The sequence below is a fragment of the Haliotis rufescens genome, unplaced genomic scaffold (assembly GCF_023055435.1).
Source record: "Haliotis rufescens isolate VD_foot unplaced genomic scaffold, xgHalRufe1.0.p SCAF_12, whole genome shotgun sequence".
NCBI classification, from domain to species: Eukaryota; Metazoa; Mollusca; class Gastropoda; order Lepetellida; family Haliotidae; genus Haliotis; species Haliotis rufescens.
The window spans coordinates 8,962,448-8,986,953 of NW_025963802.1; the positions used below are offsets into that span (position 1 = coordinate 8,962,448).

Below are 24,506 nucleotides of genomic sequence, written 5' to 3' on the forward strand. Positions count from 1 at the left end.
AGCATGTGGTATTAGAACTGTTGAAATACCATCTTAAAACAGGCTCAACAGTTCCAGGGTTGTTCCTGTCTGGTACAGGGAACACAGTTTATTACCACTTCACTGTGTATTGATTGTCATTTGATTCATACCTTCAAATCAAGTAACTATCCCAAAGTGGCTCTTACAGATCTTCATGAAAACTGAATTAATGTAAAAAAACTTTCAAATGACATCAAAACTATAAGGATAATTAGCCTGGCCCTCATTAGAAGAAATTCATTTTGTCCAATTCGGAAAAGTGTCAAGGTTCAATAAGGCTTTCACACCTTATACCAATGTTAAGAACGAGGTCACTCTTCACTAATCACTTGAGGTCCACTTGAGATCCAGTTGGGGTCACTTGAGAACGGAAATTGTCAGAGGGAAGGCTCTAGGAGCCTCGTCCATGACCTCATGGCCCCGGACACCTGTCTTTACTTACAGTGGAGGAAGGACTTATGGCTTCCTCAACTAGCCCTGTTTACAACCTCCAGATATTTATGTCCCTCGTAATTACCCGAGTTTGGTTCATGAACTTGTGTATTCCACAACTGTTGCCTGGTAATGCAGAGTGTTTAGTTATTAATCCATGTAATTTAATAATGTCAGCACTTTTAGTCTAAAAATATGTTTAAGTTAATAAGTATAAGCAGTGTTTGCGACTAGTTAAGCTAACTAGGTATATGGGATCTGAGAGAAGGGTTAAGATTTACGAGTCTGTTTTTACGAAGATATAGAAGTGAAAAAGCCTGCTATTTCTGTGGGATATTTATGGCTAACAAAATGGCTCAAAAATAAACACAACAGGAAGAGCAGTCTTTATGTATAAATATACTGATTTAATTAAAATGTGTAAATAAATATTGATTGAATGAAAGAATGGCAATGTAAATGATTTTGTTTATTGTTCATCAGACGTAACTTATTATTTATGAAAAAGTGTCATTTTTAGAAGTTATACAAGTTCATACAAATATCAGATAGTGTTACCCACCATGAACCAGGATAGGCTGTTTTTAAAACAAGGAGATTTTCATATTGGAATAAGGCAGAATTTTCATGGAGATGAAGCTATTTTCCACATGACCATTTACACATAATAATGGTTCAAACATCTTCAGAACCCATGCAAACCTTTAGGTACTCATTTTCAATTGCTATCATAAGTAAATATATTATTTTAATATTAAATCTTTATTTGGCAATGAAGAACCATTTTTAGTAACTTTGGGTATGTGAGCTTACATGGCTGACTGACTACTGGGGAAGGATTGCTCAGACTGGATTGGTCTACCGGCCATTTTGCTGAATCAAATAATTGCAAATAATTGGGTTTCAACTACATCTCGGCTTGGGGAAGGTCACCTAATACAGAATCCATGAGGATTGTGATTGATTAAAACAGTATTTATCATGATCTCCATCAGGTTTGCATCAGAACTGTAATTGATTACAATAATAAGTTTTGTTTCAATATGGTAAGAAACTGAGTTAAACATTTTACAGTGATTTCCTCAAGGAGTTCCTTTTTCTCCTGAAGAACCTTTGTAAAAGTATGATTAACAATTGGTGCCTTGCCCAGGTTTCAAGAAGAGGAACCATAACAAATGTCTCAACCCATTTCTCAACAGCTAAATGCAAACTAAAAATATATCCTAAAAAATGAATGAAAATTGTTAGTTATTTCTTGGAGACCGCCATCTTGTCTTCAAAATTGCTGCCAGTTTGCGTAGCCCATCAGGCCCCTGTAGTGAAAGCTTATAATAAACAATGACCAAATGAGGGAATATGGCTACAAGAGCAGGAAATGGTCTATAATTATTCCGTACCTTGAGGTCTGTCCTACACAGATATATCTATGATATATGTAAATATATTGTGCTGGTTGCCAAAGTATAGCAGGTCCAAAGGAAAATACTCCGGAGTAGTCAGTGTACAGACAGTTTATGTGGTACACTTCTGAACACAAATGTATATAATTATTAAATTATGAGATTGACATTGGGAACATCTTAAATTCTGAACTATTTCTAAGATCCTTATCTGATATATGTAGGTATTTCTGGTGGTTAATGTAACAGTAAATGTCTCAGGGCTCAAATCATGCTGTAACTAGAATAATATATATATATATCTTTCCAATAATTTCTTTCAAATCCTTTCCATAATTCAATATAATTAACTGTTGCTCGCAAATTGATTGTGGATCGCGATTTTTTACATGTATTGATCACAGTCGCACACTAAGTAAAAAATATCGAATCTGACCTTAAATGTTTGCTTTAATAACTGTTCCATTAAACACTAATCAGTAGTGCATGGTAATAGTGAAAACATAAATATTTTCATTTGTTGTGCCATACTTGACACTGCCAAATGTAAATTGTCAGTGTGCCAGGTATTTGGCGATCCTGTCTATGATCAAGATGGCTTATGCACCACAGATAAGAGCACATGCAAGTATCGTGATACATATCAGCCCTACGTGATGCACAGGTGAAGAAAGTAAGGATTAATCATCAGCTTTATTTCCTATAGGTGAGCTTCTCTACCGGTCACTCAATTACTGGTATATAAGTATTGGAGTCTCGGACAAAATCCCACTCCTGTATATATTTATTTATGGGAAGGAATATCTATATATCCTGTTATAAAGGGGATTACAATTCATGGGAAATGGCCCTGAATCCCTTTCTGTTCCAATAACCTTGTGCTTGTTGATGCATGTATTTATTAAGCTTCTTTGAATTCTGAGTATTGATTTAATGTAGCGCTGCCGGTGGTTTGTCATGTCTTGTTGGTTCTTGATCAAAACAGGACATTGAAAACAATTCAGAAAAATGATGGTCAGAATATAGAACTTTATTTCCTAATTGTTTGTCCCTTGCAAACATCAAGCCTAGTGCCCATGGTTCAAGCTGTGCATCAATCTAAAGGTTGGGCCTGTATCTCTAGGGAGGGTCTCGGTAGAACAGCCTCCACTGTCTATATATTGACATATGCCTCTCACATTAGTCCTGCCACCTGGGTCCCCTGTACTTCACAGGCTGGGGTGATTCTGTGGGGCGGATGTGCTACTACTTCAGCAGGCATGTTGAATCTGTCGGAAATGAGGTGCCAGGTCTCTCCACCCGGTTGTTGAAATAGCCAGTACTTTGTCAACTCTTGAGTCGGTCGTGACATGGTTAATGGGGGACTAGGGGATTGGCGCCGCATTTCTTTATGAAGAGATCAGTGTCAGACGGCAGGCTTCATTCACGGAGAGTTCTTCAGGAAAGGGGAGGACATTTACTGATTCTGTCATTTTAGACGCTGGGACAAGGGAGCCTCTTCTGTCACCTTTCTGACCCTTCTTCTCCTTCCTTCTCCCCCTTGTGTCTTCTTCTCTCCCAGAGTGGTAGGGTAGTCTGGGGGTTAGAGTGGTCACTCATCACACTGAGGACTAGGGTTGAATTCCCTGCATGGTTAAATATGTAAAGCTTCATGTCACCTGTCTGGTGTCACCAGTCCTTTCACCACCTGCGATGAGTGTGTTGTTCCACCACAGTTTTAAAACCTGTATTCTACCTAGTCCCGCTGCATCCTTCCAGGTGTACAAGAATCCCGTGACTGTAGGTTTAAATCCCAGATTCAACCTGATAATAAATCGGGTTTGTCCTCTCGCTCGCTCGCTCACTCACTCACTCACCCCCATGTACGCATGTACGCACGCACGCACGCACGCACGCACGCACGCACGCACGCACACGCACACGCACACGCACACGCACACGCACACGCACACGCACACACACACACACACAAACAGTGTTAAACAGTTTAAGTCAGGAAATGACATGTTGGTTGAGAGGTAATATTGATCATGGCCTTAGTAGATACCAACTGGGTACAACCAACCAGTCTTCATTCATCAACTCATCATATCACTCACCAAGCTCCTAATCCATGATTCTCAGTTTGTAGACAAAACACAAGCTTTGGAAGGAGCTTATACCTAACTCTCACACATGCTCAACCAGCCACTCAACCACTCACTCAACCACTCACGCACTCACCCCACAATGGTTTTTCTACACCAAACAGTCCCAAATTCAGAACCACTCCCTTAAAAAACAACAACCCATCAATATTGCAGGAGAAGGCTACAGCAGAGATAGGCACCATAAACAATACACCCTATTGATCACGCTCCCACGTTATGACGCTTCTTAATGCTAATGCCCACACGAGGGATAACACGTTATCCAACATCTAGTCTTATTTATTACATCATTACGCACATGGACTGCTGGGACCACCTGGGTCAGGCCCCCTAAATCAGGGCCTGTGTGCTGGAGATAACTCCCTGTGTGGGGCGACCGGCGCTGTTAGTGGCAACATCAAATGACACTGATGGGCCAGAGATGTATGAAAAACTTCATGCATGGACTGACACTCCATATACTTGGCAGATAGGGGTGTCATGATGTACAAAGTACTTGTTTTTTACTTGCTGGTTATGATGGCGGCTTATATTTAGGGCCTGGAACTAGAAATAGCATCGCCTCATTATGTTTCTACATTACTGTTTCCCATTGATATGTCTGGCTGAGTAAATGGGAGTAACTCGGTGCCAGTTGTGGAGGATGTGCAATTCACTGTGTGGAGTTACTTCCCTTAGGAATGCCAGGAACCTATGGTCATGGGTTCAAATCCCGTATTCACCTAACCTTTTGATTCAGGGTTTGTCTGCACCATGCCATGCTCACTGGTTTAACTAAAGTGAGAAGCGTCTAAGGCCGGCATCACGTTTTCCTTTCCTCCCACATCAAGCTGACACGCTGTAATATTAGGGAAATGTTTTGCATAGCAGCATTAAACAATCTCACTTATAACTTGTTGACCAGGTACATTAAAGGCCTCAATGATGGACATTGTTTGAGAATAATGAAAAGTATGGATGGAACAGAAATTTTGCATGTTATCTTTTGAAGAAATTTATAAGGAGAATGATTCTTAAATCATCATACACGGTTTCATGTTTCTGTGATGCTTGGGGTCGACTATATCCCTGCTAGGGGCGGTCGGGTAGCCTAGTGGTTTAAGCGTTAGCTCGTCACGCCGAAGACCCGGGTTCGATTCCCGACATGGGTACAATGTGTGAAGCCCATTTCTGGTGTCCCCCCTCCGTGATATTGCTGGAATATTGCTTAAAGCGGCGTAAAACCATACTCTCACTCACTCACTCACTATATCCCCACTGTGTAATTCTTGTGTTTGAAGGTGCTCGGGTTCAGAGACTTGGTTCATTCTTCTGATAAGTGAGTAACAAAGTTTCACGCTGTCATTGATTCAGTTCAGAGAGTGATTTAATATAAACACCAACACCGGAGAATAACGTCTTGATTATCCACAATTCCATTGGGCGTAACAGGCAAAGTAGCAGTGACAATTATAGGAATGGATCACTGAAAATCAGTGATGACACCAGATGTTCACAAAAGAACTTATGGAGAATCTACACCAGTTTTTCAACCCCACCAGTTTCATTCTGAGAGAATTATTTTCATTTTTTAACTGCACTCGTGTCTTTCCTATTGGGGTCACAGGTGGCCTAGTTATCTAAGAAGCTTCAATTTGCTGTGCAGAGTTGTATCACACGCCAGAAATGCTATTGTGGGTTCATATCATCACAGTTTGCCCTGATTCTGTTTCTAGGTTTGTCAGCACCATACACGTGCTCGTGGGTTTCACCAAAGTGGTAAAGGTCTGAGACCTGCATCACTTTGGGCTTTCCTCCCATATCAATCTGACACGCCGCGAAATACCTGGAATATTGTCAGAAGCATTGTTAAACCCAAGTCACTCACTCACGGAGTCATTTTTCAACTTCAGTCAAGTCCTTTTTATGCTTTTGAAGCTTATTATGACTTGGGCGCGGGTGTGCAGAGTTGCGTCCCTTGGACACGCCAGAAACCTATGATTGTGGGTTCGAATACTGGTTCGCCCTGATTATGTTTCTAGGTTTGTCAGCACCATACCAGTGCTCGTGGGTTTCACCGAAGTGGTAAACGTCTGAGACCTGCATCACTTCGGGCTTTCCTCCCACATTAAGCTGACACGCCGTGATATAACTGGAATACTGTTAAACGTGGTGTTAAACCCAACTCACTCACTTATTATGACTTGTAAACTATCTGTTTATAACTGCAGCAGTCAATAGCCTAAAAGTTAATCTTGCAACAAGTCCAATCCCATCTAATATAAACCCCACTAATAATTATCAAGTGGGGAATAAGAAGAAATTAAAGAGGTGTGCTGATATACAATGTATATAGTTCATGTTCCATACTGGAGTACTGATCAGAGAGTTTGATAACCATTATAACTAATCAGGTTTTATACATCTGAGCACATCGAAATTTGATTGAGATTAAGGGCAAAGGGCATCTACATCTCCTGATGATTTCTCCCGGTGCTTGCATGTAGTGCACCTTGTGTTGAACTCTGCCATCACAAGGAAGGGATGAAGACATGGCTTGAAGTCTTAGGATGAAGAAAGGAAGAGAAGAATATTGCTAACTAGGTTGCTGATTTGCCATAATTGCTTCATGGCTCGTCAACCAGCGTTATTAAGTACAGAGTCACTTTGAAGTGAGATTGGATGAGTTAGTTTGAACATGTTGATAACTTTGCGAGCTCCGTGGGAGGTAGGAGTCTTAAGTAGATTATTTCCTAATTTTCATACTTTGCAACTTGCTATTTGCAACTTGTGTTGATTATGATAATATTATCATTATGTTAATGGGCTAAGCTGTATCTTTTTTCAAAGTGAATAAAAAAATAAAATGTGAATTTGTTATGTTAAGGACATTCTGCTTTTAACTAGCTACAACTATTGAGATGCTTGTTTCGAAGTGGTAACAGTTTGTAGCGCATTATTTTTGTCCTGACATTTACAGAGGGAGGTGATTGGCTATGCAGACAAAATAATTTATTCTCTAAATTAATGACACTATAAAGCGGTTGTGAAGAATGCCAGGGTGAAGATGCACTAAGCATACATAGAAAAATAAAGTATAAAGAAAATGGGGGACTTTGCTTCACAATCTGGTGCTCATATTGTGTAATTAGTGCCAAGTGTGAAACGGAGACACTGTTTCTGTAGGATAAGGTCATCAACTGCTAGGTAGAGGAAATTTGAGTTCACAGATAAACAAACCAGGTTTAAAATGACTTGAATTAAACTTGTTGAGACTGCCAATCAACCAGAACTAGTTGTCCCTTGGCAGTATGCTTCGATATTGAGCCTATTGCTCGTCTAGGTCTGAAGGTGTGATGAGAGCCCTGTGTGAACCCGAGACATTGTCTCTTTTTAATTAGGTACAATATGTGAATCCCGACCACACACACACACACTCACACTCACACTCACACACACACACACACACACACACACACTCACTCACTCACTCACTCACAGAATAAATAGAGGGATAAACAGCAAGAATCAGGAAAAGTCAGGTCAGTTCAGAGGTCAAATTGATCACGACCTTCAAAATACCATCTCAGTAGAAACCAATTGGGTACCACCAACTCACCCTCATTCATCAGTGGACTAACTGTCATCAAAGTAGGAAGATCCCAAACAGCCGACCAGGTGGGTGACAGCGTCCAAAGGTTCCTTGGTGCAGACAGATAAATCGCTGTATTACTCACCAAGCTCCTAATTTGTGATGTTGTCGTGGGTTTGTAGACATATTACCAGCTAAGGAAGGAGCTAATACCCAACTCACCTACCCACTCATTCAACCAACCAACCAGCAACCCAATCAACCAACCACAAACCCACCCAGTCACTCACTCAAAATGGTAATCATATCCTGCTCCACAAGTGACACTAACACATGCAAAGACAAAACAATAAATTTATTTCTTATATATACATGTGTGTGAGGGTGTGTGTGTGGACTCAATTCCAAAAGAAACGCAAAACCAGGATGGATGTCACAGGTCTATGCTGGGTTCCAACTGTCTGTCTGCAGTAGTTAATGCTGCTAGGTGGCGTTGATGCAAGTGAGAAGGGGCGATAAACCTATCTTGAAGTAACAACGGCTTAGTCTCCCACATCAAACTGGCATGCCTTGATAACTCGAATACTGTTCAAAGTAGCGCTATCAACCCAAGTGACTCATTCATAATACAATAATACACCTTTTGATGCCTTGAATATTCCTATTCTTCCCTGATCTGTCCGAATCTGTTAATGTGCATTCTTCCTCTGTCCAAATCTGTTAATGTGCATTCTTCCTCTGTCCAAATCTGTTAATGTGCATTCTTCCTCTGTCCAAATCTGTTAATGTGCAATCTTCCTCTGTCCAAATCTGTTAATGTGCATTCTTCCTCTGTCCAAATCTGTTAATGTGCATTCTTCCTCTGTCCAAATCTGTTAATGTGCATTCTTCCTCTGTCCAAATCTGTTAATATGCATTCTTCCTCTGTCCGAATCTGTTCATGTGCATTCTTACTCTGTCAGAATCTGTTCATGTGCATTCTTCCTCGATCTGTCAGAATCTGTTAATGTGCATTCTTCCTCTGTCAGAATCTGTTAATGTGCATTCTTCCTTTGTCAGAATCTGTTCATGTGCATTCTTCCTCTGTCAGAATCTGTTAATGTGCATTCTTCCTCTGTCAGAATCTGTTCATGTGCATTCTTCCTCTGTCAGAATCTGTTCATGTGCATTCTTCCTCGATCTGTCAGAATCTGTTAATGTGCATTCTTCTTCTGTCAGAATCTGTTCATGTGCATTCTTCCTCTGTCAGAATCTGTTTATGTGCATTCTTCCTCGATCTGTCAGAATCTGTTAATGTGCATTCTTCCTCTGTCAGAATCTGTTCATGTGCATTCTTCCTCTGTCAGAATCTGTTCATGTGCATTCTTCCTCGATCTGTCAGAATCTGTTAATGTGCATTCTTCCTCTGTCAGAATCTGTTCATGTGCATTCTTCCTCGATCTGTCAGAATCTGTTCATGTGCATTCTTCCTCGATCTGGCAAAGGACACTGTTAATGTGCATTATCTGCCATGGTTTGGCCATCTTGTGTTCTGATATGACCGCCTTCATGGTCTAGTGGTAGAGCGTCTGCCCAGAGAGCGGAAGGTCCTGGGTTCAAAACTTGTCTGTGTCATACCTAAAGATGTTAAAAGATGGTACTTGTTGTTACCCTGGCGGTCGGCATTGATGGGATTAAACAGCTTGGGATCCGTATACTGTGTCTCAGTGGGCTAGCACTATAAAATCGACATCAGTCTGGACTAGTACAAGCAGACACACACACACACGTGCATGCCCATCACTATTTAAGTGCAGTAACCTTGGACGCGACATTAAACCCCACCTCACCTCACCTCAGCTGACTTCTCCTCACCTTCACTAAGCAACATTTACACCCTGTGGTTGATCGCCCATGTGATGAAGCCGTCATATTCCCATGATGGATGGCACTGACTGGTTACACAATAGAGCCAAGTGCACCACCGGGGAGGATCAGAGTGAACTATTTGTTCACTTGTCTAGATGATGTGTTGGCAATAATAATACCGCAACACACCCAAAACCCAGACTGTTTGCAGCATCCTTGAAGTGTCTGCCTGTCCGTCCATCCATCATGTGGGGACAAGTGTGGCCCAGTTGTCTGAGAGCAGCAAATCGTTGTACAGAGTTGTGCCCCTTAGGCGTACCAGGAATCTATGAATCACCCTGTATCTGGTCCTACTGTAGTCTACCAGCACACTCCATGGTATAGAAATGAAGTCAGTGTTTACTCAAATATTTACATCACTAGATTATGAAGATTCAAGCTTTGTACTCTTGGTGGATGAAATTTAAAAAAATAAAATTAAGAACTCACTTTTTCAAGTGATCTCAATAAGTTATTGCTGTTTCAGTTGAAATGAAATAATATTGATATTTTAAGAGTAAGTCTTCCTCTTCTGTCCAACTTTGAAGTATGTTTTGTTCCTGATGTTAGAAAGATTGCAGGAAGCTAAAAAATACTGTTGCAAAAATAATAATTTACCTCTACATCTTTATATTTTGTATCTTCCACAATCTATTAATACAAAGATAACATTTTACATGATATATGTGTTGTAATTTTGTTTATCAAACTTTTAAAAATCCTATCTAATTCATTGATACCTGTCTACGAGAGGCTTATTGTTCCAGAATTTTTTGTTACAACTTTTAATAACCACTTATCTGATTGATTTTGTATATTTTCATATTAATGTCCCTGTTGATAATCCAGCTGACAGTTTAATGTATATTTATGTCATCTGGAGTAACTGCATGTATTATATAGTCCTCATTAACTTGTCAACAATATATCATTTTTGGGGATTGAAATTGTTCATCTGAATATATGTCTTAACAACATAAATCAAACTTCTGGTTTAGGCTAGTGGAATAATATAAACTGTTTTTCTTTTAGAATAAGGCCAGTTGAATGGTATAAACTGTTTTTCTTTTAGAATAAGGCCAGTAGAATGGTATAAACTGTTTTTCTTTTAGAATAAGGCCAGTAGAATGGTATAAACTGTTTTTCTTTTAGAATAAGGCTAGTAGAATGGTATAAACTGTTTTTCTTTTAGAATAAGGCTAGTAGAATGGTATAAACTGTTTTTCTTTTAGAATAAGGCTAGTAGAATGGTATAAACTGTTTTTCAAGATGATATCGACAACATGGTGGCTAGTCCCATTGATTATGATAGAGTTTGCAAGAAATTTAACATTGAAAAACTAACATGCTAAAGAAAGCCCTCAATAATCTTTTGTCTGTAAAGAATGTCTTCGTGTCCATGAAAACTGGCGTTGGCAAGTCTCTTTGCTTCCAACACTAGAACCACGGGAATGGGTTAAGGGGTTAGTGTAGGTTTACTAAAGACTGGAGATATAGAGGATGGCTACAATGAAGTATACCTATAATTAAATCCAACTATCTCCACGGTGACGTTCACTTTTGAGTAGGTATTAGGCCAAGACATACATAGCAGTTGAGACATATCATAGTTATAACTTTATTTAACCTTACTCAATTCTTGTATTTCAGAGTGGATGACAGCCTTGGCTATGTTCCTGTCCCAGTGAGGGATTACAGAGTTGTCTGCCTGCTGTGACCTTCACCTTGTCCACGATGACAACCTACTCGGGTCACAACACAACTGGGAGTTTCCTCCACATTGCCTTCTCCCCTTACAGTCCATTAACAACAGTCAGCCCCAACATGACCACAGAACCAACTCAAGGATCTGAGGGTCCAAACTGCACTGCAAAATACATCCCTGGCGTGCTCAGCGAATCAGCCGCAATCGGCCTGGAGTCCTTTAGCAGCAGCTACGGACACTATCATGGTTATGTCAGTGCCATAGTGTGCTTCTTCGGTATGATGGCAAACATTGCAAACATCATTGTGTTGACTCGCAAGAATATGATCTCGTCCACAAACACGATATTGATGTGGCTGGCTGTTGCTGATCTGCTGACGATGATGTCCTATTTCCCTTTCGCCATCCACTTTTACATCCTGCGCGATCCACAGCTTCCAATGTTCCACACTCTCTATCATGGCTGGATTTGGTTTCTAATGTTTCATGCTAACTTCAGCATTGTGTGTCACACTGTGGCAATATGGCTGACGATTGCTCTTGCTATATTCCGTTACATTTACATATGTATGCCCACAAGAGGCATGGTGTACTGTAGTCTAAGACGTGCAAAAATTACAATATTTGTAGTTTATTTTCTGACTTTTATCATCTGTATTCCAAATTATGTCATTAATCGTATACATGAAATGACACGAGAGAAGATGCACATGACGTATGGTATACCGATGCCGGAAGCAGGCAACGGAACCGGAAACCATACCCAGGATCTTGTGTATTCTCCGTATCAGTGGAGGGAATCGGAAGTTGCCGAGGTCATTCTACAGATCAACAATTGGATCCAGGCAATCTTTATCAAACTGATTCCATGTGTTATGCTGATGACACTCACAATTCTGCTCGTCCATGCCATGCACAAAGCCTACCGCAAACGCATGAGGTTAAAATCGGAAGGACGCAAAGCCGAGTCGGACAAACATGGTGAACACAATCGTACAACTGGGATGTTGCTGGCTGTGGTGGCGTTGTTCATGATCACCGAGTTACCACAAGGCCTTCTGTCTCTGATGAATATCTTCATCCCTTGTTTTCAGGACATGGTGTACAACAGGCTCGGGGACCTCCTCGACATCATGGCTCTCCTCAATAACTCTATCAACTTTGTCCTGTACTGTACAATGAGCAAACAGTTCCGAGACACCTTCATGGAAGTCTTCTGTAAAGTCTGCACCAAAAACAAACCAGGCTGGCTCAAACTAAAGGTGGTCTCTTCCACCAATGGGAACTCAAGATCCTCTGAAACTACCAATCATACACATGTTTAATGGTCACTTGCTGATCAGTAAAGACAGAGATCATTCTATTGCTTCATCAGTGAGATCTCTGAGGTTTGCAAGAAGAATAGTGGAACCAGGAAGCTTTGGTAAATGGAAGTGGTTTATAGTCTGGTTGCCGTGGTTGCTGTTCCTGGATGCTGTTGTTGCAGATGTCAGGTATGGGAACAGTGCAAGAAAATGGTAACCAGTGAACTGTGGAACTGTAGTCTGTTCAGTCGGAAGGAAGAGGTCACTGGTTACCATGGTTACTGTTCCTGGAAGCTGTTGTTGCAGATGTCATGTATGGAGACAGTGTTCACTTGGAACTTGATGTCAGAAATAAAATTATGGATTGAAAGGTCACAGCAGTGATATAAATACTTAGCTAGATTGTGTTTCCTGTTTGGAGCATCAAGTGACAATGATCTTACAGTTGTATGTAAGCAAGAATTAGCCTTGAACTTGGACAATGAATAATGAATGAATTTTGTGTTGCCAGTCTGCTGGGCTCCCTTGAGGTGGTAGACATGTGGATGCAATCCGATTCATTTTGTAACCAGAGTGTGTACAGTGGACCCTGATGTATGAAGATTAGTGATGAATTGATGGCAGCCTGACCTGATGCACTGTCAGTGGAAGCTGGTTATTTCTGGCAGGCTTGGAAAGTGATAGCTTACTTCTGATGATTGAAACTGTTTTCAAATAATTTGTCAGAACTAACGACATGATGTTTTGATGAGGACTTGTGGAGCTCCTATTGACCTTGGAATTTACCAGATTGTTTGTTGATTCCACGGATCAGAGAGATGTAGAGGAACTGATGTGTACAGAGGACTGAGTGACTGGTTCATGTGATGGTTATGTGATCAAGTTCTTCAGTTCCACTGTCCCACAAAGCACTGTCCACTTCATGGACGGGTTGGGATTGGTAAGAAAATACTGTATCCTGTGTCCAGACTGTACAGGTGTAAACTAAAAAGGATGTTAACCAGTTGCTTACAGACTTGAAGAAACATTGTCCAAATGAACATGTCCCTAACCTGCTGCCATGGTCCAGGAGGAGAGTCTGTGACTGATTGGGTGGGAACAATGTCCTGCCCGGCAGGTATCCCTGAAGTCCCTGCCCTGATACTCGCTGCCTCTACATGGTAACAGTAAAGCTCTTCTCACAGTGTTACTGTGGTGGATAACACCATATGACCCCTTGCTGTGTTCTGTTACCTGATAGAGCAACAGGAGGTTGGACTGGACTTCAGGGATTTCTGCCAGCAATAAAGTCATGCCTGGAATGAAAGTCGGCCTTTTGTATCAACAACAAATGTTTGAATGATGAAGAATAAGTTTGTTTTGACTATAGTGGCTTCTTCAAACAAGACTGTTTGACTGGGATATAGTTAATCTCAACAGAGAATTCTGCTGGCAACAAGAAAAGTTCATCTTAACATGAAGGCTTCTGTCAGCAACAAGACTGTTTGACTGAGATAAAGTTCATCTCAACATGGATGATTTAGTCAGCAACAAGACTGTTTGATTGAGATTAAGTTCATCTTAACATGAAGGACTCTGTCAACAACAAGACTGTTTGACTGAGATAAAGTTCATCTCAATATGGATGATTTAGTCAGCAACAAGACTGTTTGATTGAGATTAAGTTCATCTTAACATGAAGGATTCTGTCAACAACAAGACTGTTTGACTGAGATAAAGTTCATCTCAATATGGATGATTCAGTCAGCAACAAGACTGTTTGATTGAGATTAAGTTCATCTTAACATGAAGGACTCTGTCAACAACAAGACTGTTTGACTGAGATAAAGTTCATCTCAATATGGATGATTCAGTCAGCAACAAGACTGTTTGACAAGGAAGGAACATGTTTTCCCGACTTCAGAAATGAGACTTGTTTGACTTTGTAAGTTCATTGTGATTGTTGACTTCTGACAGAAACAGAACTGTTTGACTGGGATTTAGGTCACCCTAATTTGGTGACTTTTGCAGAAACAAGACCATTTGAACTAGCACCAGCGATTTTCAACCAGTTGAACTGTAGAGATCAGCAGTTGTGTTAAAATGAGGTCAAATGTTTGTGCATGCTTTCAATATCAAGACCTACTAGTGATACAGAGGTTTAATAAATGAACCGAGTTTATAGGAAAATCATGCCAGTGAGTGGGAAGCTAAAAACGGGGGATACCGTGGGCCATTTGTACCCCCAAAACATAATGGAAAGTATATTTTAAGCAGTAGCCGTAGCAGATTTCACTCTTGAGTGTTGAGAAATAATTGTAAATAGATATAGGTTGGCGTGTTGTTGTGTATGTTCTAAAATAGATCATGATCATGTTTGTGTTATGGATATTATTTAAAGATGCTGATAATAAGCTAAGTACATAATTTTCTGTTGTTATCCAATCGTTATCAAAATTATGTACATTATAATTTAAAAACATAAAAAGTGAAGTCCAGTTTTAAATTACTTCTGAAATTTGAATTTATCCGAAGTTGTGCACATTTGATTTATTTATGATTACTGCATGTATTGTTATCTTACTTAAGTATTACTCGCTCTATAAGTTATTGGTCACAATTTCTTAATCTCTACTGAGCAAGCTCAATTATATGTTTGATACTTGAACAGGTTCATCAATACTGTGTGTATAGCAGTGGTGAAGATGGCCCATAGTGGGGGATTTTATGGCACTTCCCTGACTTACTCTTAGCAATAAGACATTTCCTTCTGGACGACTTGTATAGAAATCTAATAGTCGATGTGTCAGATATGTCTAATTTTACTTTTTACATATTTGATGGTCTTTATTTTGGGGGATATTGTGAAATATTCAATTTGTTTTGAAAAGTGATTTTGAAAATATTGCCATTGATGCATTTTCACACACGTATCAAATATTTTATTTAGGATTTCATCGGAGGTTTTTGGTTAAAATTGTATGAAAATGCACTTGTACAGAAAATACTATGTTGAAATTGATTTGAATGGTCATAAATTCTACTCTATTTTCAAAGAATTTATCATTTTTAGAAAATCAGCAATACCAATTTTTTCACACTTCTATAACTAGTCATTATGTTTGGAGTTTATTTGTTTAATGATTATTTTAGAATTTTTTGTTTATCTTAAATTGCTAACAACTGATTATGAACTAATTTTCTTGATACATTTCATCAATATTGGGCAATATGAAATAGTATTTATTTGAACTTGACAAGTTACATATCACCTGTGTATATAGTTTGTCAATAGCATGTATCTATATAGTCCATCAGAATAATTGTGTGATGCTGTTTTTATTTATTTATGTTTCTTTTATAATTTGAGGCAGATGAAACTTGGAAAGGATGAAATCTGTACTTATCAATACATCAGCCGATATAACTTTAACATGTTTTTGTGAAAAAGAACAAATAGAAAACTCATCCAAACCTATATTTTCAAAATAACCAAGTCACCAGTTTTCTGTCTTTATAGGCAGTGATCTGAACAAAATGAACAAACTTGGCAGGTGGCCCAGTCGTTATCTATGACAGAACAATTTGATGTGCAGAGTTGCCTCCCTTTGGCATGACATACACATATGATCATGGGTCGAATCCCAGATTTACACTGATTGTGTTTCTAGGTTTGTCACTACCATCCCTGAACTCATGGGTTTCAATATGCTGGTAAAAGTCTAGATCGCATCATTTCGATGTGTCCTCTCACGTCACGTCAGGCTGCAAGCTGTGATGTAACTGATATACTGTCACACCCTGCTGACTCACTCATCCCACTTCATTGAACATCTCTTATGTGTGCAGAAAGAACTGACAATGTCTATGGTTTTGGTCATTAGAACAAATAAAAAAAAAACAGAACTCTTGCGAATACAAAACCTCTATTACATCATTGCCATAAATCCTCATTGCAAACATTTATTTCTTAGTAAGCAGAAAGGGGGCACGGGTGGCCCAGTCATCTAAGGCGCCGCGATTCGCTGTGCAGAATTTTGTCCCTTGGGCACGCCAGAAACCTATGATTGTGGGTTTGAATCCCGTTTCGCCCCAATTATGTTTCTAGGTTTGTCAGCACCATACCCGTGCTCGTGGGTTTCACTGAAGTGGTAAACGTCCGAGACCTGCATCACTTCGGGCTTTCCTCCCACATTAAGCTGACATGCCGTGATATAACTGGAATACTGTTAAAAGCGGCATTAAACCCAACTCACTCACTCACTAGTAAGCAGAAACCTGAATGGCAACCAGGCTGTAGGGTTAGGCAATGACACATGATCATCAGTTAAAATCCACACAATTGTGACATGAAACCAGAAAATATTAATCACCCTAAAAACAATTGTGCACACAGAATATTTTGAATGATAAGAACATACCTTTCTCATTTTTTTTTTATTGCCAGATAAGTTGATGAGTCAGCTTTTAAAATTTTCAAGTTTCATACAAGAAATGTTTCTAGGAAGGCATGAAACATGAACACAACACCAAGTTTAAGAACAAAGATGGTAGTGGCATCTTGTGCAGTATCGTATCGCCTGTTTCTGACTGTTTGATGTTCTATATCTTGTGAGGTATTACACTTACCATTTTGTGAAGTTTGTTTCAGATTCGGAGTTTATTTAATGTTCATTTGTTAGGCTAAAAAAAATACTAGTCTTGGTTCTCAGGCACCGACCGCATCATCATAACGTTTGCCGCACGTTTCCTTTTTATTACCTTTTTTTTTTTTTAAATCCTTAAATATTCCAAGTCCAACAGTAATCAAATACTGTATTCCAGTATTTTACTCATAAAGGAATACATTTATTTAGGGAGGCCCTTTCCCAGGTTGATTGTACTCAATTGTTTATTGATTACACAACTGTTTATTGGTTACATACTAGTTTGAACAAACGAAAAAAGATCCCGCCCGCTCGCACTATATTTTCAAAAACCATTGCCTGAGAACCAATTCTTTTATTTTTTTAAGCCTTATGAATGTAGATGTATTGTCAATGAACAAAAGACGTTAGAAGTCACGATTATCTTGAGGGATATATTTATGTCATTGTGTGCTCTTCATTGCACCAAATTATCCCCCAAAATATTGATGATCCCTAACTTGTTTTGTTCAGTATATAAAGTTAAAACAAATGATTTAAGAAAAAATCAAATGTCATTGTGATGTATGAACAAGTTATTTTGTTTTGTCATGTGTAAAACATATTTATGGATGTCGGTTTTGATCTGCTTCAAATCAACACAGGACTCGTATCTCATGACAGTAGATATTATTAGCAATTGTTATGTAATTTTAAAACTATAAATCTTTCGGAAAATATCATAAAATTTGAAATTTGTGTGCAGCTCATTTCTACAACGGTTTATAGAATGTTCTAATTGATGTAGGAAGGAATCAGGATTGTTCCACAGATTCATGGTCTTCTAAAACTTTCGTAGTCAGTAAGTTTCATATTTTCGTACCTATTGGCTTCAGAGTCAGTACTGTGTCTGAGTGGAGTATCCATATTTCACCTCATGAGGAGGGTAAGAAAAACATTACCTGTCATCTTTTCTCTGGGATTAGACTCATTTGTGAAATAAATCATGTAAATATTAATCTCAACCGTTTGAAAGATGTCCCCATTCAGATTAGTTGTTTTTTCTTCAAATCTAACTTTAATCTAATAATTTTGTTATTATTTTGAAACCATGGTAACCCAATAAAGTGAGGTGGAGGTATGACATAATTTCTCAACAGCTTTTATCTGCTGCATAATGTAACCGTAACATTCTGTAAAGGCAGACACTGGGTCCCTTGGCTGCGGGAATCTGCCCAGAATCACCCGACTTTGAACCTTAGTTAGTGATCATCAAACCTCCATTTCAGTGCTGAAGTGTAGTCACTGCCTATAAATGAAGTATGAGTGGTGACTGTCAGAATCCTCCAGCCACACACTCTACTCTACCTTCCTTACATGAGTATGATCATGCACCCCATCAGTATGAAGCCTGCCAACAGCGGAACCTTAACTGCTCTAGTGTATGATCACACCCCATCACTACCCTGGCTGTACTGGTGTACAATCACACCCCATCACTACCCTGGCTCTACTGGTGTACAATCACACCCCATCACCACCCTGGCTCTACTGGTGTACAATCACACCCCATCACTACCCTGGCTGTAGTGGTGTACGATCACAGCCCATCACTACCCTGGCTGTAGTGGGGTACGATTACAGCCCATCACTACCCTGGCTGTAGTGGTGTACAATCACACCCCATCACTACCCTGGCTGCACTGGTGTACAATCACACCCCATCACTACCCTGGCTGCACTGGTGTACAATCACACCCCATCAATACCCTGGCTGTACTGGTGTACAATCACACCCTATCAAACCCTGGCTGTACTGGTGTACAATCACACCCCATCAATACCCTGGCTGTACTGGTGTACAATCACACTCCCATCACTACCCTGGCTCTACTGGTGTACAATCACACCCCATCAATACCCTGGCTGTACTGGTGTACAATCACACTCCCATCACTACCCTGGCTGTACTGGTGTACAATCACATTCCCATCAAACCCTGGATGTACTGGTGTACAATCACACCCCATCAATACCCTAGCTCTACTGGTGTACAATCACACCCCATCAATACCCTGGCTGTACTGGTGTACAATCACATCCCATCAAACCCTGGCTGTACTGGTGTACAATCACACTCCCATCAATACCCTGGCTGTACTGGTGTACAATCACACCCCATCAATACCCTGGTGTACAATCACACTCCCATCACTACCCTGGCTGTTCTGGTGTACGATCACACTCCCATCACTACCCTGGCAGTTCTGGTGTACAATCACACCCCATCACTACCCTGGCTGTAGTGGTGTACGATCCCACCCCATCACTACCCTGGCTGTACTGGTGTACAATCACACCCCATCACTACCCTGGCTCTACTGGTGTACGATCACAGCCCATCACTACTCTGGCTGTACTGGTGTACAATCACACCCCATCACTACCCTGGCTCTACTGGTGTACAATCACACTCCCATCACTACCCTGGCTCTACTGGTGTACGATCACACTCCCATCAGTACCCTGGTGTACGATCACATCTCATCACTACCCTGGCTGCACTGGTGTACAATCGCACCCCATCAATACCCTGGCTCCACTAGTGTACAATCACACTCCCATCACTACCCTGGCTCCACTGGTGTACGATCACACTCCCATCACTACCCTGGCTGTTCTGGTGTACAATCACACCCCATCACTACCCTGGCTCTACTGGTGTACAATCACACTCCCATCACTACCCTGGCTCTACTGGTGTACGATCACACTCCCATCACTACCCTGGCTGTTCTGGTGTACAATCACACCCCATCAATACCCTCTGGCTGCAGTGGTGTACGATCACACCCCATCAATACCCTGGCTCTACTGGTGTACAATCACACCCTGGCTGTCCTAGTGTACGATCACGCCCCATCACTACCCTGGCTGCACTGGTGTACAATCACACCCCATCACTACCCTGGCTGTACTGGTGTACAATCACACCCCATCACTACCCTGGCTGTTCTGGTGTACGATCACGCCCCATCACTACCCAGGCTCTCCTAGTGTACAATCACGCCCCATCACTACCCAGATGCATTGGTGTCCGATCACACCCCATCACTAAGAAGCTGCACTAAGCCTAAAGCAGGTATTGATATCTCTTACCCATGTAGTAACAGGGAAACTATCACAAATAATCAATACTTTCCAGGATACTTTAAACCTTTGCTTCGGGAAATGACCTGCCGACACTGCAGGACATCTACTCACCATATGTGTAATCGCCTCACTTATCATCCCTATGATATGCTCCCATGTTGATTTGTATAGAACACATTTGTAAATTTGACAGTATCGAGTCCCAGATACCATCTACACCTGACCAGACATGTATATTAAGTAGTGCTCTTTTGTTGTTTGTTCTTGAAAGTGTAAATATATTTGGCTGTTTGTACAGTTTCAGAAATTAGCAGATGTTATTGATTGTAACATTGTGATTATATTGTTATGTACATTGACAATCACAATTATGAACATGTTGATTAGGTGAATGTAGCCAAATTATTGCTTACACCATGTCTTTAGATTTGTGCAACGTACAGTTTCTCTTCAGTCAAGCACTTTTACTTGCTGATGTTAGCAGTGATAATTGAGTTGCCTTCAGATGAACTACTGACAACTGCAAGATTAAAGGAGTTTTTGCCAGTGAATGAGGCTGAATCGAAAAACACAAATCAGTATGTCTATACCGAGACTCCAGCAGAGAGGCTGGCTCCCCTTTACTGTATTATCAGGAGGGGGCACGATTGGCCCAGTCATCGAAGGTGACGTGATATTTTGTGAGTTGCATCCCTTGGATGTTCCAGGGTGCCATTGTACAAATTTATCTTAGCGCTAAGGTGATCGAACATACCTTAACATAGATTTACGACAGTCGTAACGCTAAGGTTGTTTTGTACAATGGCACCCAAAAACCTATGGGTTCAAACCCTGTTTTTGTCTCTAGGTTTGTCAGCACCGCCCTATTCTCACATAATTACAGGCTTTTCTCGAACTGACGTAACTGAAATATGTTCAAAGCAGTGTTGAACTTGCTCGCTCGCTCTGAGGATTAATGGCCACATCAGCTGCTTCAATATATGACTGGCCTAGAATTCCCTGGTTGCAATATTATCACTGATTATCACCACAGGTGCTAAATGAAATGTAGCCACAAAAAGGGTATAAGCCAATAGGTGGCTCTGATTCCCAAATATATACCCAAGAGTCTCCCACTATTCTCAATGAGACAAAATTTTATTAAAAGTATTGATATACCTCCGATTACATATTTGCTTAGGAAGCCTGAGTCATAAGAAGTGATAGATAAACATACCTCACACCTAACCCTGAAGACTGTAATGTGGAGCTAACATGAAAAATCCAAGACTTTGTTCAAGAGCTACATACCGAACAAAAACAAACAAAAAACGTTAAGGATCATGAAATATCAAATGTTCTCAGTCTTTGCTACAAAAACAATTCCCGAAAACTATTCATGATTCCTTATTCTTTTCGGAATCGGAGGTGGCTATTTGTATCAGACGATCCACTGGGTACATTCTTCTGGTACTTGTGCCGGTAATGACCCCAACATCAACATCATCTGGTGGTGTTCATGACACCCGCTGCTGGTGGTCATGATGTTCCAGGCCCGTGTCAAATTTAGGAAGAAACATTCTACAGAACAAGAATCTATTCTCTAAGTATTGACCAAGTAATGAGGTATTTTGCTTTTGGTTGGCCGTTTACTAGAAAGAGAAAAAAAAACACAAACTGGTTTGTAATTGGTTTTATCAGACCACTGTCACTTGCATTTAAATGGTTTATTTAATCGACAATGTTATGCCATATTTTGTGGGGGTTTTCCCCGCACACAGTAACTTATTTGACAATTAGTAGAACGTACTTTAAAGAATCCATTTGCATAGACATATTTGATAGGTTATTTTGAATATTTTTTAAGTTATTATTTATCATGCGTTGACTCAATAGAAACTGGTAGAAAAGAGGCAAAATCATAATGGTATTTCAACTATCCCTTTAAGAAAGAAAAGCGAAAAAAACTATACTTTTATCCCTGGACGCAAAGTACATTTTTTTATCTTTCACCATTTTAAGCCTGAATACTAACACAACATGGATTTTTAGCGAATGTAATGCCCAGCATAATCAAATTATGAGATCTAAAATTGGAATCTCATCCAATCCCTTATCAGGAATTTTGCTGAAATGTTTTTGAAACAAGCAACCACTTATTTTGAAACGCCCCCATCTTTTCTGTTGTACCAGACGTTTCGTTTCAGCTGGGAACGAGGACATGTATAATTTGTGAAGCTACAGAATGGCTCCTGTGCAGGAGAACACTGCATGTATATACCGTGACTTTGTACCTTGTATGTATGTGAGTAGCCAGTCGACACCATCGTCAAACTTGAGTGCCTGTCACCTTTATGTCAGTGATTGTATTGTAGACATGTCCAGTCAAAATGCAATAAATCTCTTCAATAGAATGTTGAACTTGGTTTTTTATCACAATGGTTCAGAGGAATGAAGGGGAGCTGTGGGGAAAAAAGAAGCATCACAAATATCATCAACAGTAGTTCCTGTGACAAGTAGTACTGTTCGTTGGTTTGTTTGTTGTTTAACGCCGCACTCAGCCATATTCCAGCTATATGACAGCTGACTAAATAATCGAGTCAGGGCCAGACAATCCAGTGATTGACATCATGAGCATCGATGTACGTATTTGGGATACAATGACATGCATCAACCAAGTCAGCGAGCCTGATCCACCCGATCCCGTTAGTCGCCTCTTACAGCAAGCATAGTCGCCTCTTACAACAAGCAGAGGTCTCTACCCGGATCTTCATGGCTATCTGGCCAAGGGAGGGGTCATACAGATGCTTGTAAACAGAAATGAAGGTTGACATTGACACGATTACATATCAGAGCCTTGCAGATTTGGTTATTTCCTGAAATTAAGGATTGTACAGTGTTCCATTTGGATTTTATTTATTTTGAGGATAATATACTTTTGAATGGGATAAATTTATTTCTGGGACTATATCACTTGATCAGTTGGGACAAGTGTTCATGAAACCCTAATTTTGCATGTTCCTGTTTACACTCGTAGTATGACCTGACCCGTGAAGATTCCGGGGTAGAATAGGTCTTCAGCAACCCATACTTGCCGTAAAAGGCGACCAACGGGATCGGGTGGTCAGGCTCGCTGACTTGGTTGATACATGTCATCGTATCCCAATTGCGTGAATCTATGCTCATGATTTCAATCTGGATTGTCTGGTCCAGACTCAATTATTTACAGACCGCTGTGAGTGCAGCGTTAAACAACAAACAAAACAAAAATAGTATGACCTTTATGATCTAATGGCACATTAAACTTTCAAAACAAGGGTGAGCTACTAACCTCTATTTGATATTACTGGAAACCGCCTCCATGGTCTAGTGGGAGAGTGGAAGGTCCGGGGTTTGATCCTTGGCCGCGTCATACCAAAAGACTTTAAAAGATGGTACTTGTTACCTTGTCTGGCGCTCAGCATTAAGGTGCTAAAACAAGGACTAGTTTGCTTGGGGTCAGTATACTGTGTCTGAGTGGGGTATTCATGTCAAACTGCGGCATGGTATCTCAGTGAGCTAGCACTATAAATCAGCATCAGTTCAGACTAGTGCAAGCAGCCAAACACACATGCATGCATGCATGCAGGTCACTATATAAGTGCAATAATCTAGGAAGCAACATTAAATCCCATTTCACCTCACCTGATATTATTTGACCGTTCGGGGGGCACTGGAGGCCCAGTCGTCTAAGGCGCCGCGATTCACTGTGCAGAGTTGCGTCCCTTGGGCATGCCAGAAACCTATGTTTGTGGGTTCGAATCCCGGTTCGCCAGGATTATGTTTCTAGGTTTGTCAGCACCATACCCGTGCTCGTGGGTTTCACTGAAGTGATAAACGTGTGAGACCTGCATCACTTCAGGATTTACTCCCACATTAAGCTGACACGCTGTGATATGACTGGAATACTGTTAAAAGCGGCGTTAAACTCAACTCACTCACTTGACTGTTCACACAGATTCCATTCAGATATCCATATTCAATACAAACAAGTGAGTACACTATACCCTGCGCAGCACCTGTAACACAGAACACAGAACAGATGAGTACCTGAGGTGTGGGCCTGTAGAGTTGCCTCCCTTGTATCATTGTTGCGTAAACAGCGTCCAGTCGAGAGGCGTGTTTCTCTTTACTCTAAATAATGTAACCAGCAGTTAACAAACGTAACATGGTCTCAGAGCGGGATCAAAATCAACCCAAAGAATTTCTCAATCGAAGAAAAAGCAAATATTCAATCGAAATACTGTCAATATTTGAAACA

At 40.4% G+C, this 24,506-nt stretch overlaps 2 protein-coding genes across 4 annotated transcripts in view; both read left to right on the forward strand.

The window, feature by feature from the left end:
- Nucleotides 1-16,549, forward strand: part of LOC124143898 (sex peptide receptor-like) — a 213,342-nt gene extending 196,793 nt beyond the window's left edge. For all 3 annotated transcript variants that reach the window (XM_046513064.2, XM_046513065.2, XM_046513066.2), the window contains one exon: nt 11,112-16,549. In XM_046513064.2, coding sequence (XP_046369020.1) covers nt 11,196-12,491 — 1,296 coding nt within the window. In that variant the 5' untranslated portion in view covers nt 11,112-11,195 and the 3' untranslated portion in view covers nt 12,492-16,549. The remainder of the gene's footprint in view (nt 1-11,111) is intronic.
- A 47-nt stretch (nt 16,550-16,596) lies between these two features.
- Nucleotides 16,597-22,620, forward strand: LOC125378221. The gene is made up of 2 exons (XM_048393342.1): nt 16,597-19,266; nt 19,412-22,620. Exons 1-2 carry the CDS (start codon nt 19,078-19,080, stop codon nt 20,129-20,131), a joined length of 909 nt encoding a protein of 302 aa, XP_048249299.1. The 5' UTR covers nt 16,597-19,077; the 3' UTR covers nt 20,132-22,620.
- Nucleotides 22,621-24,506: the final 1,886 nt, after the last annotated feature.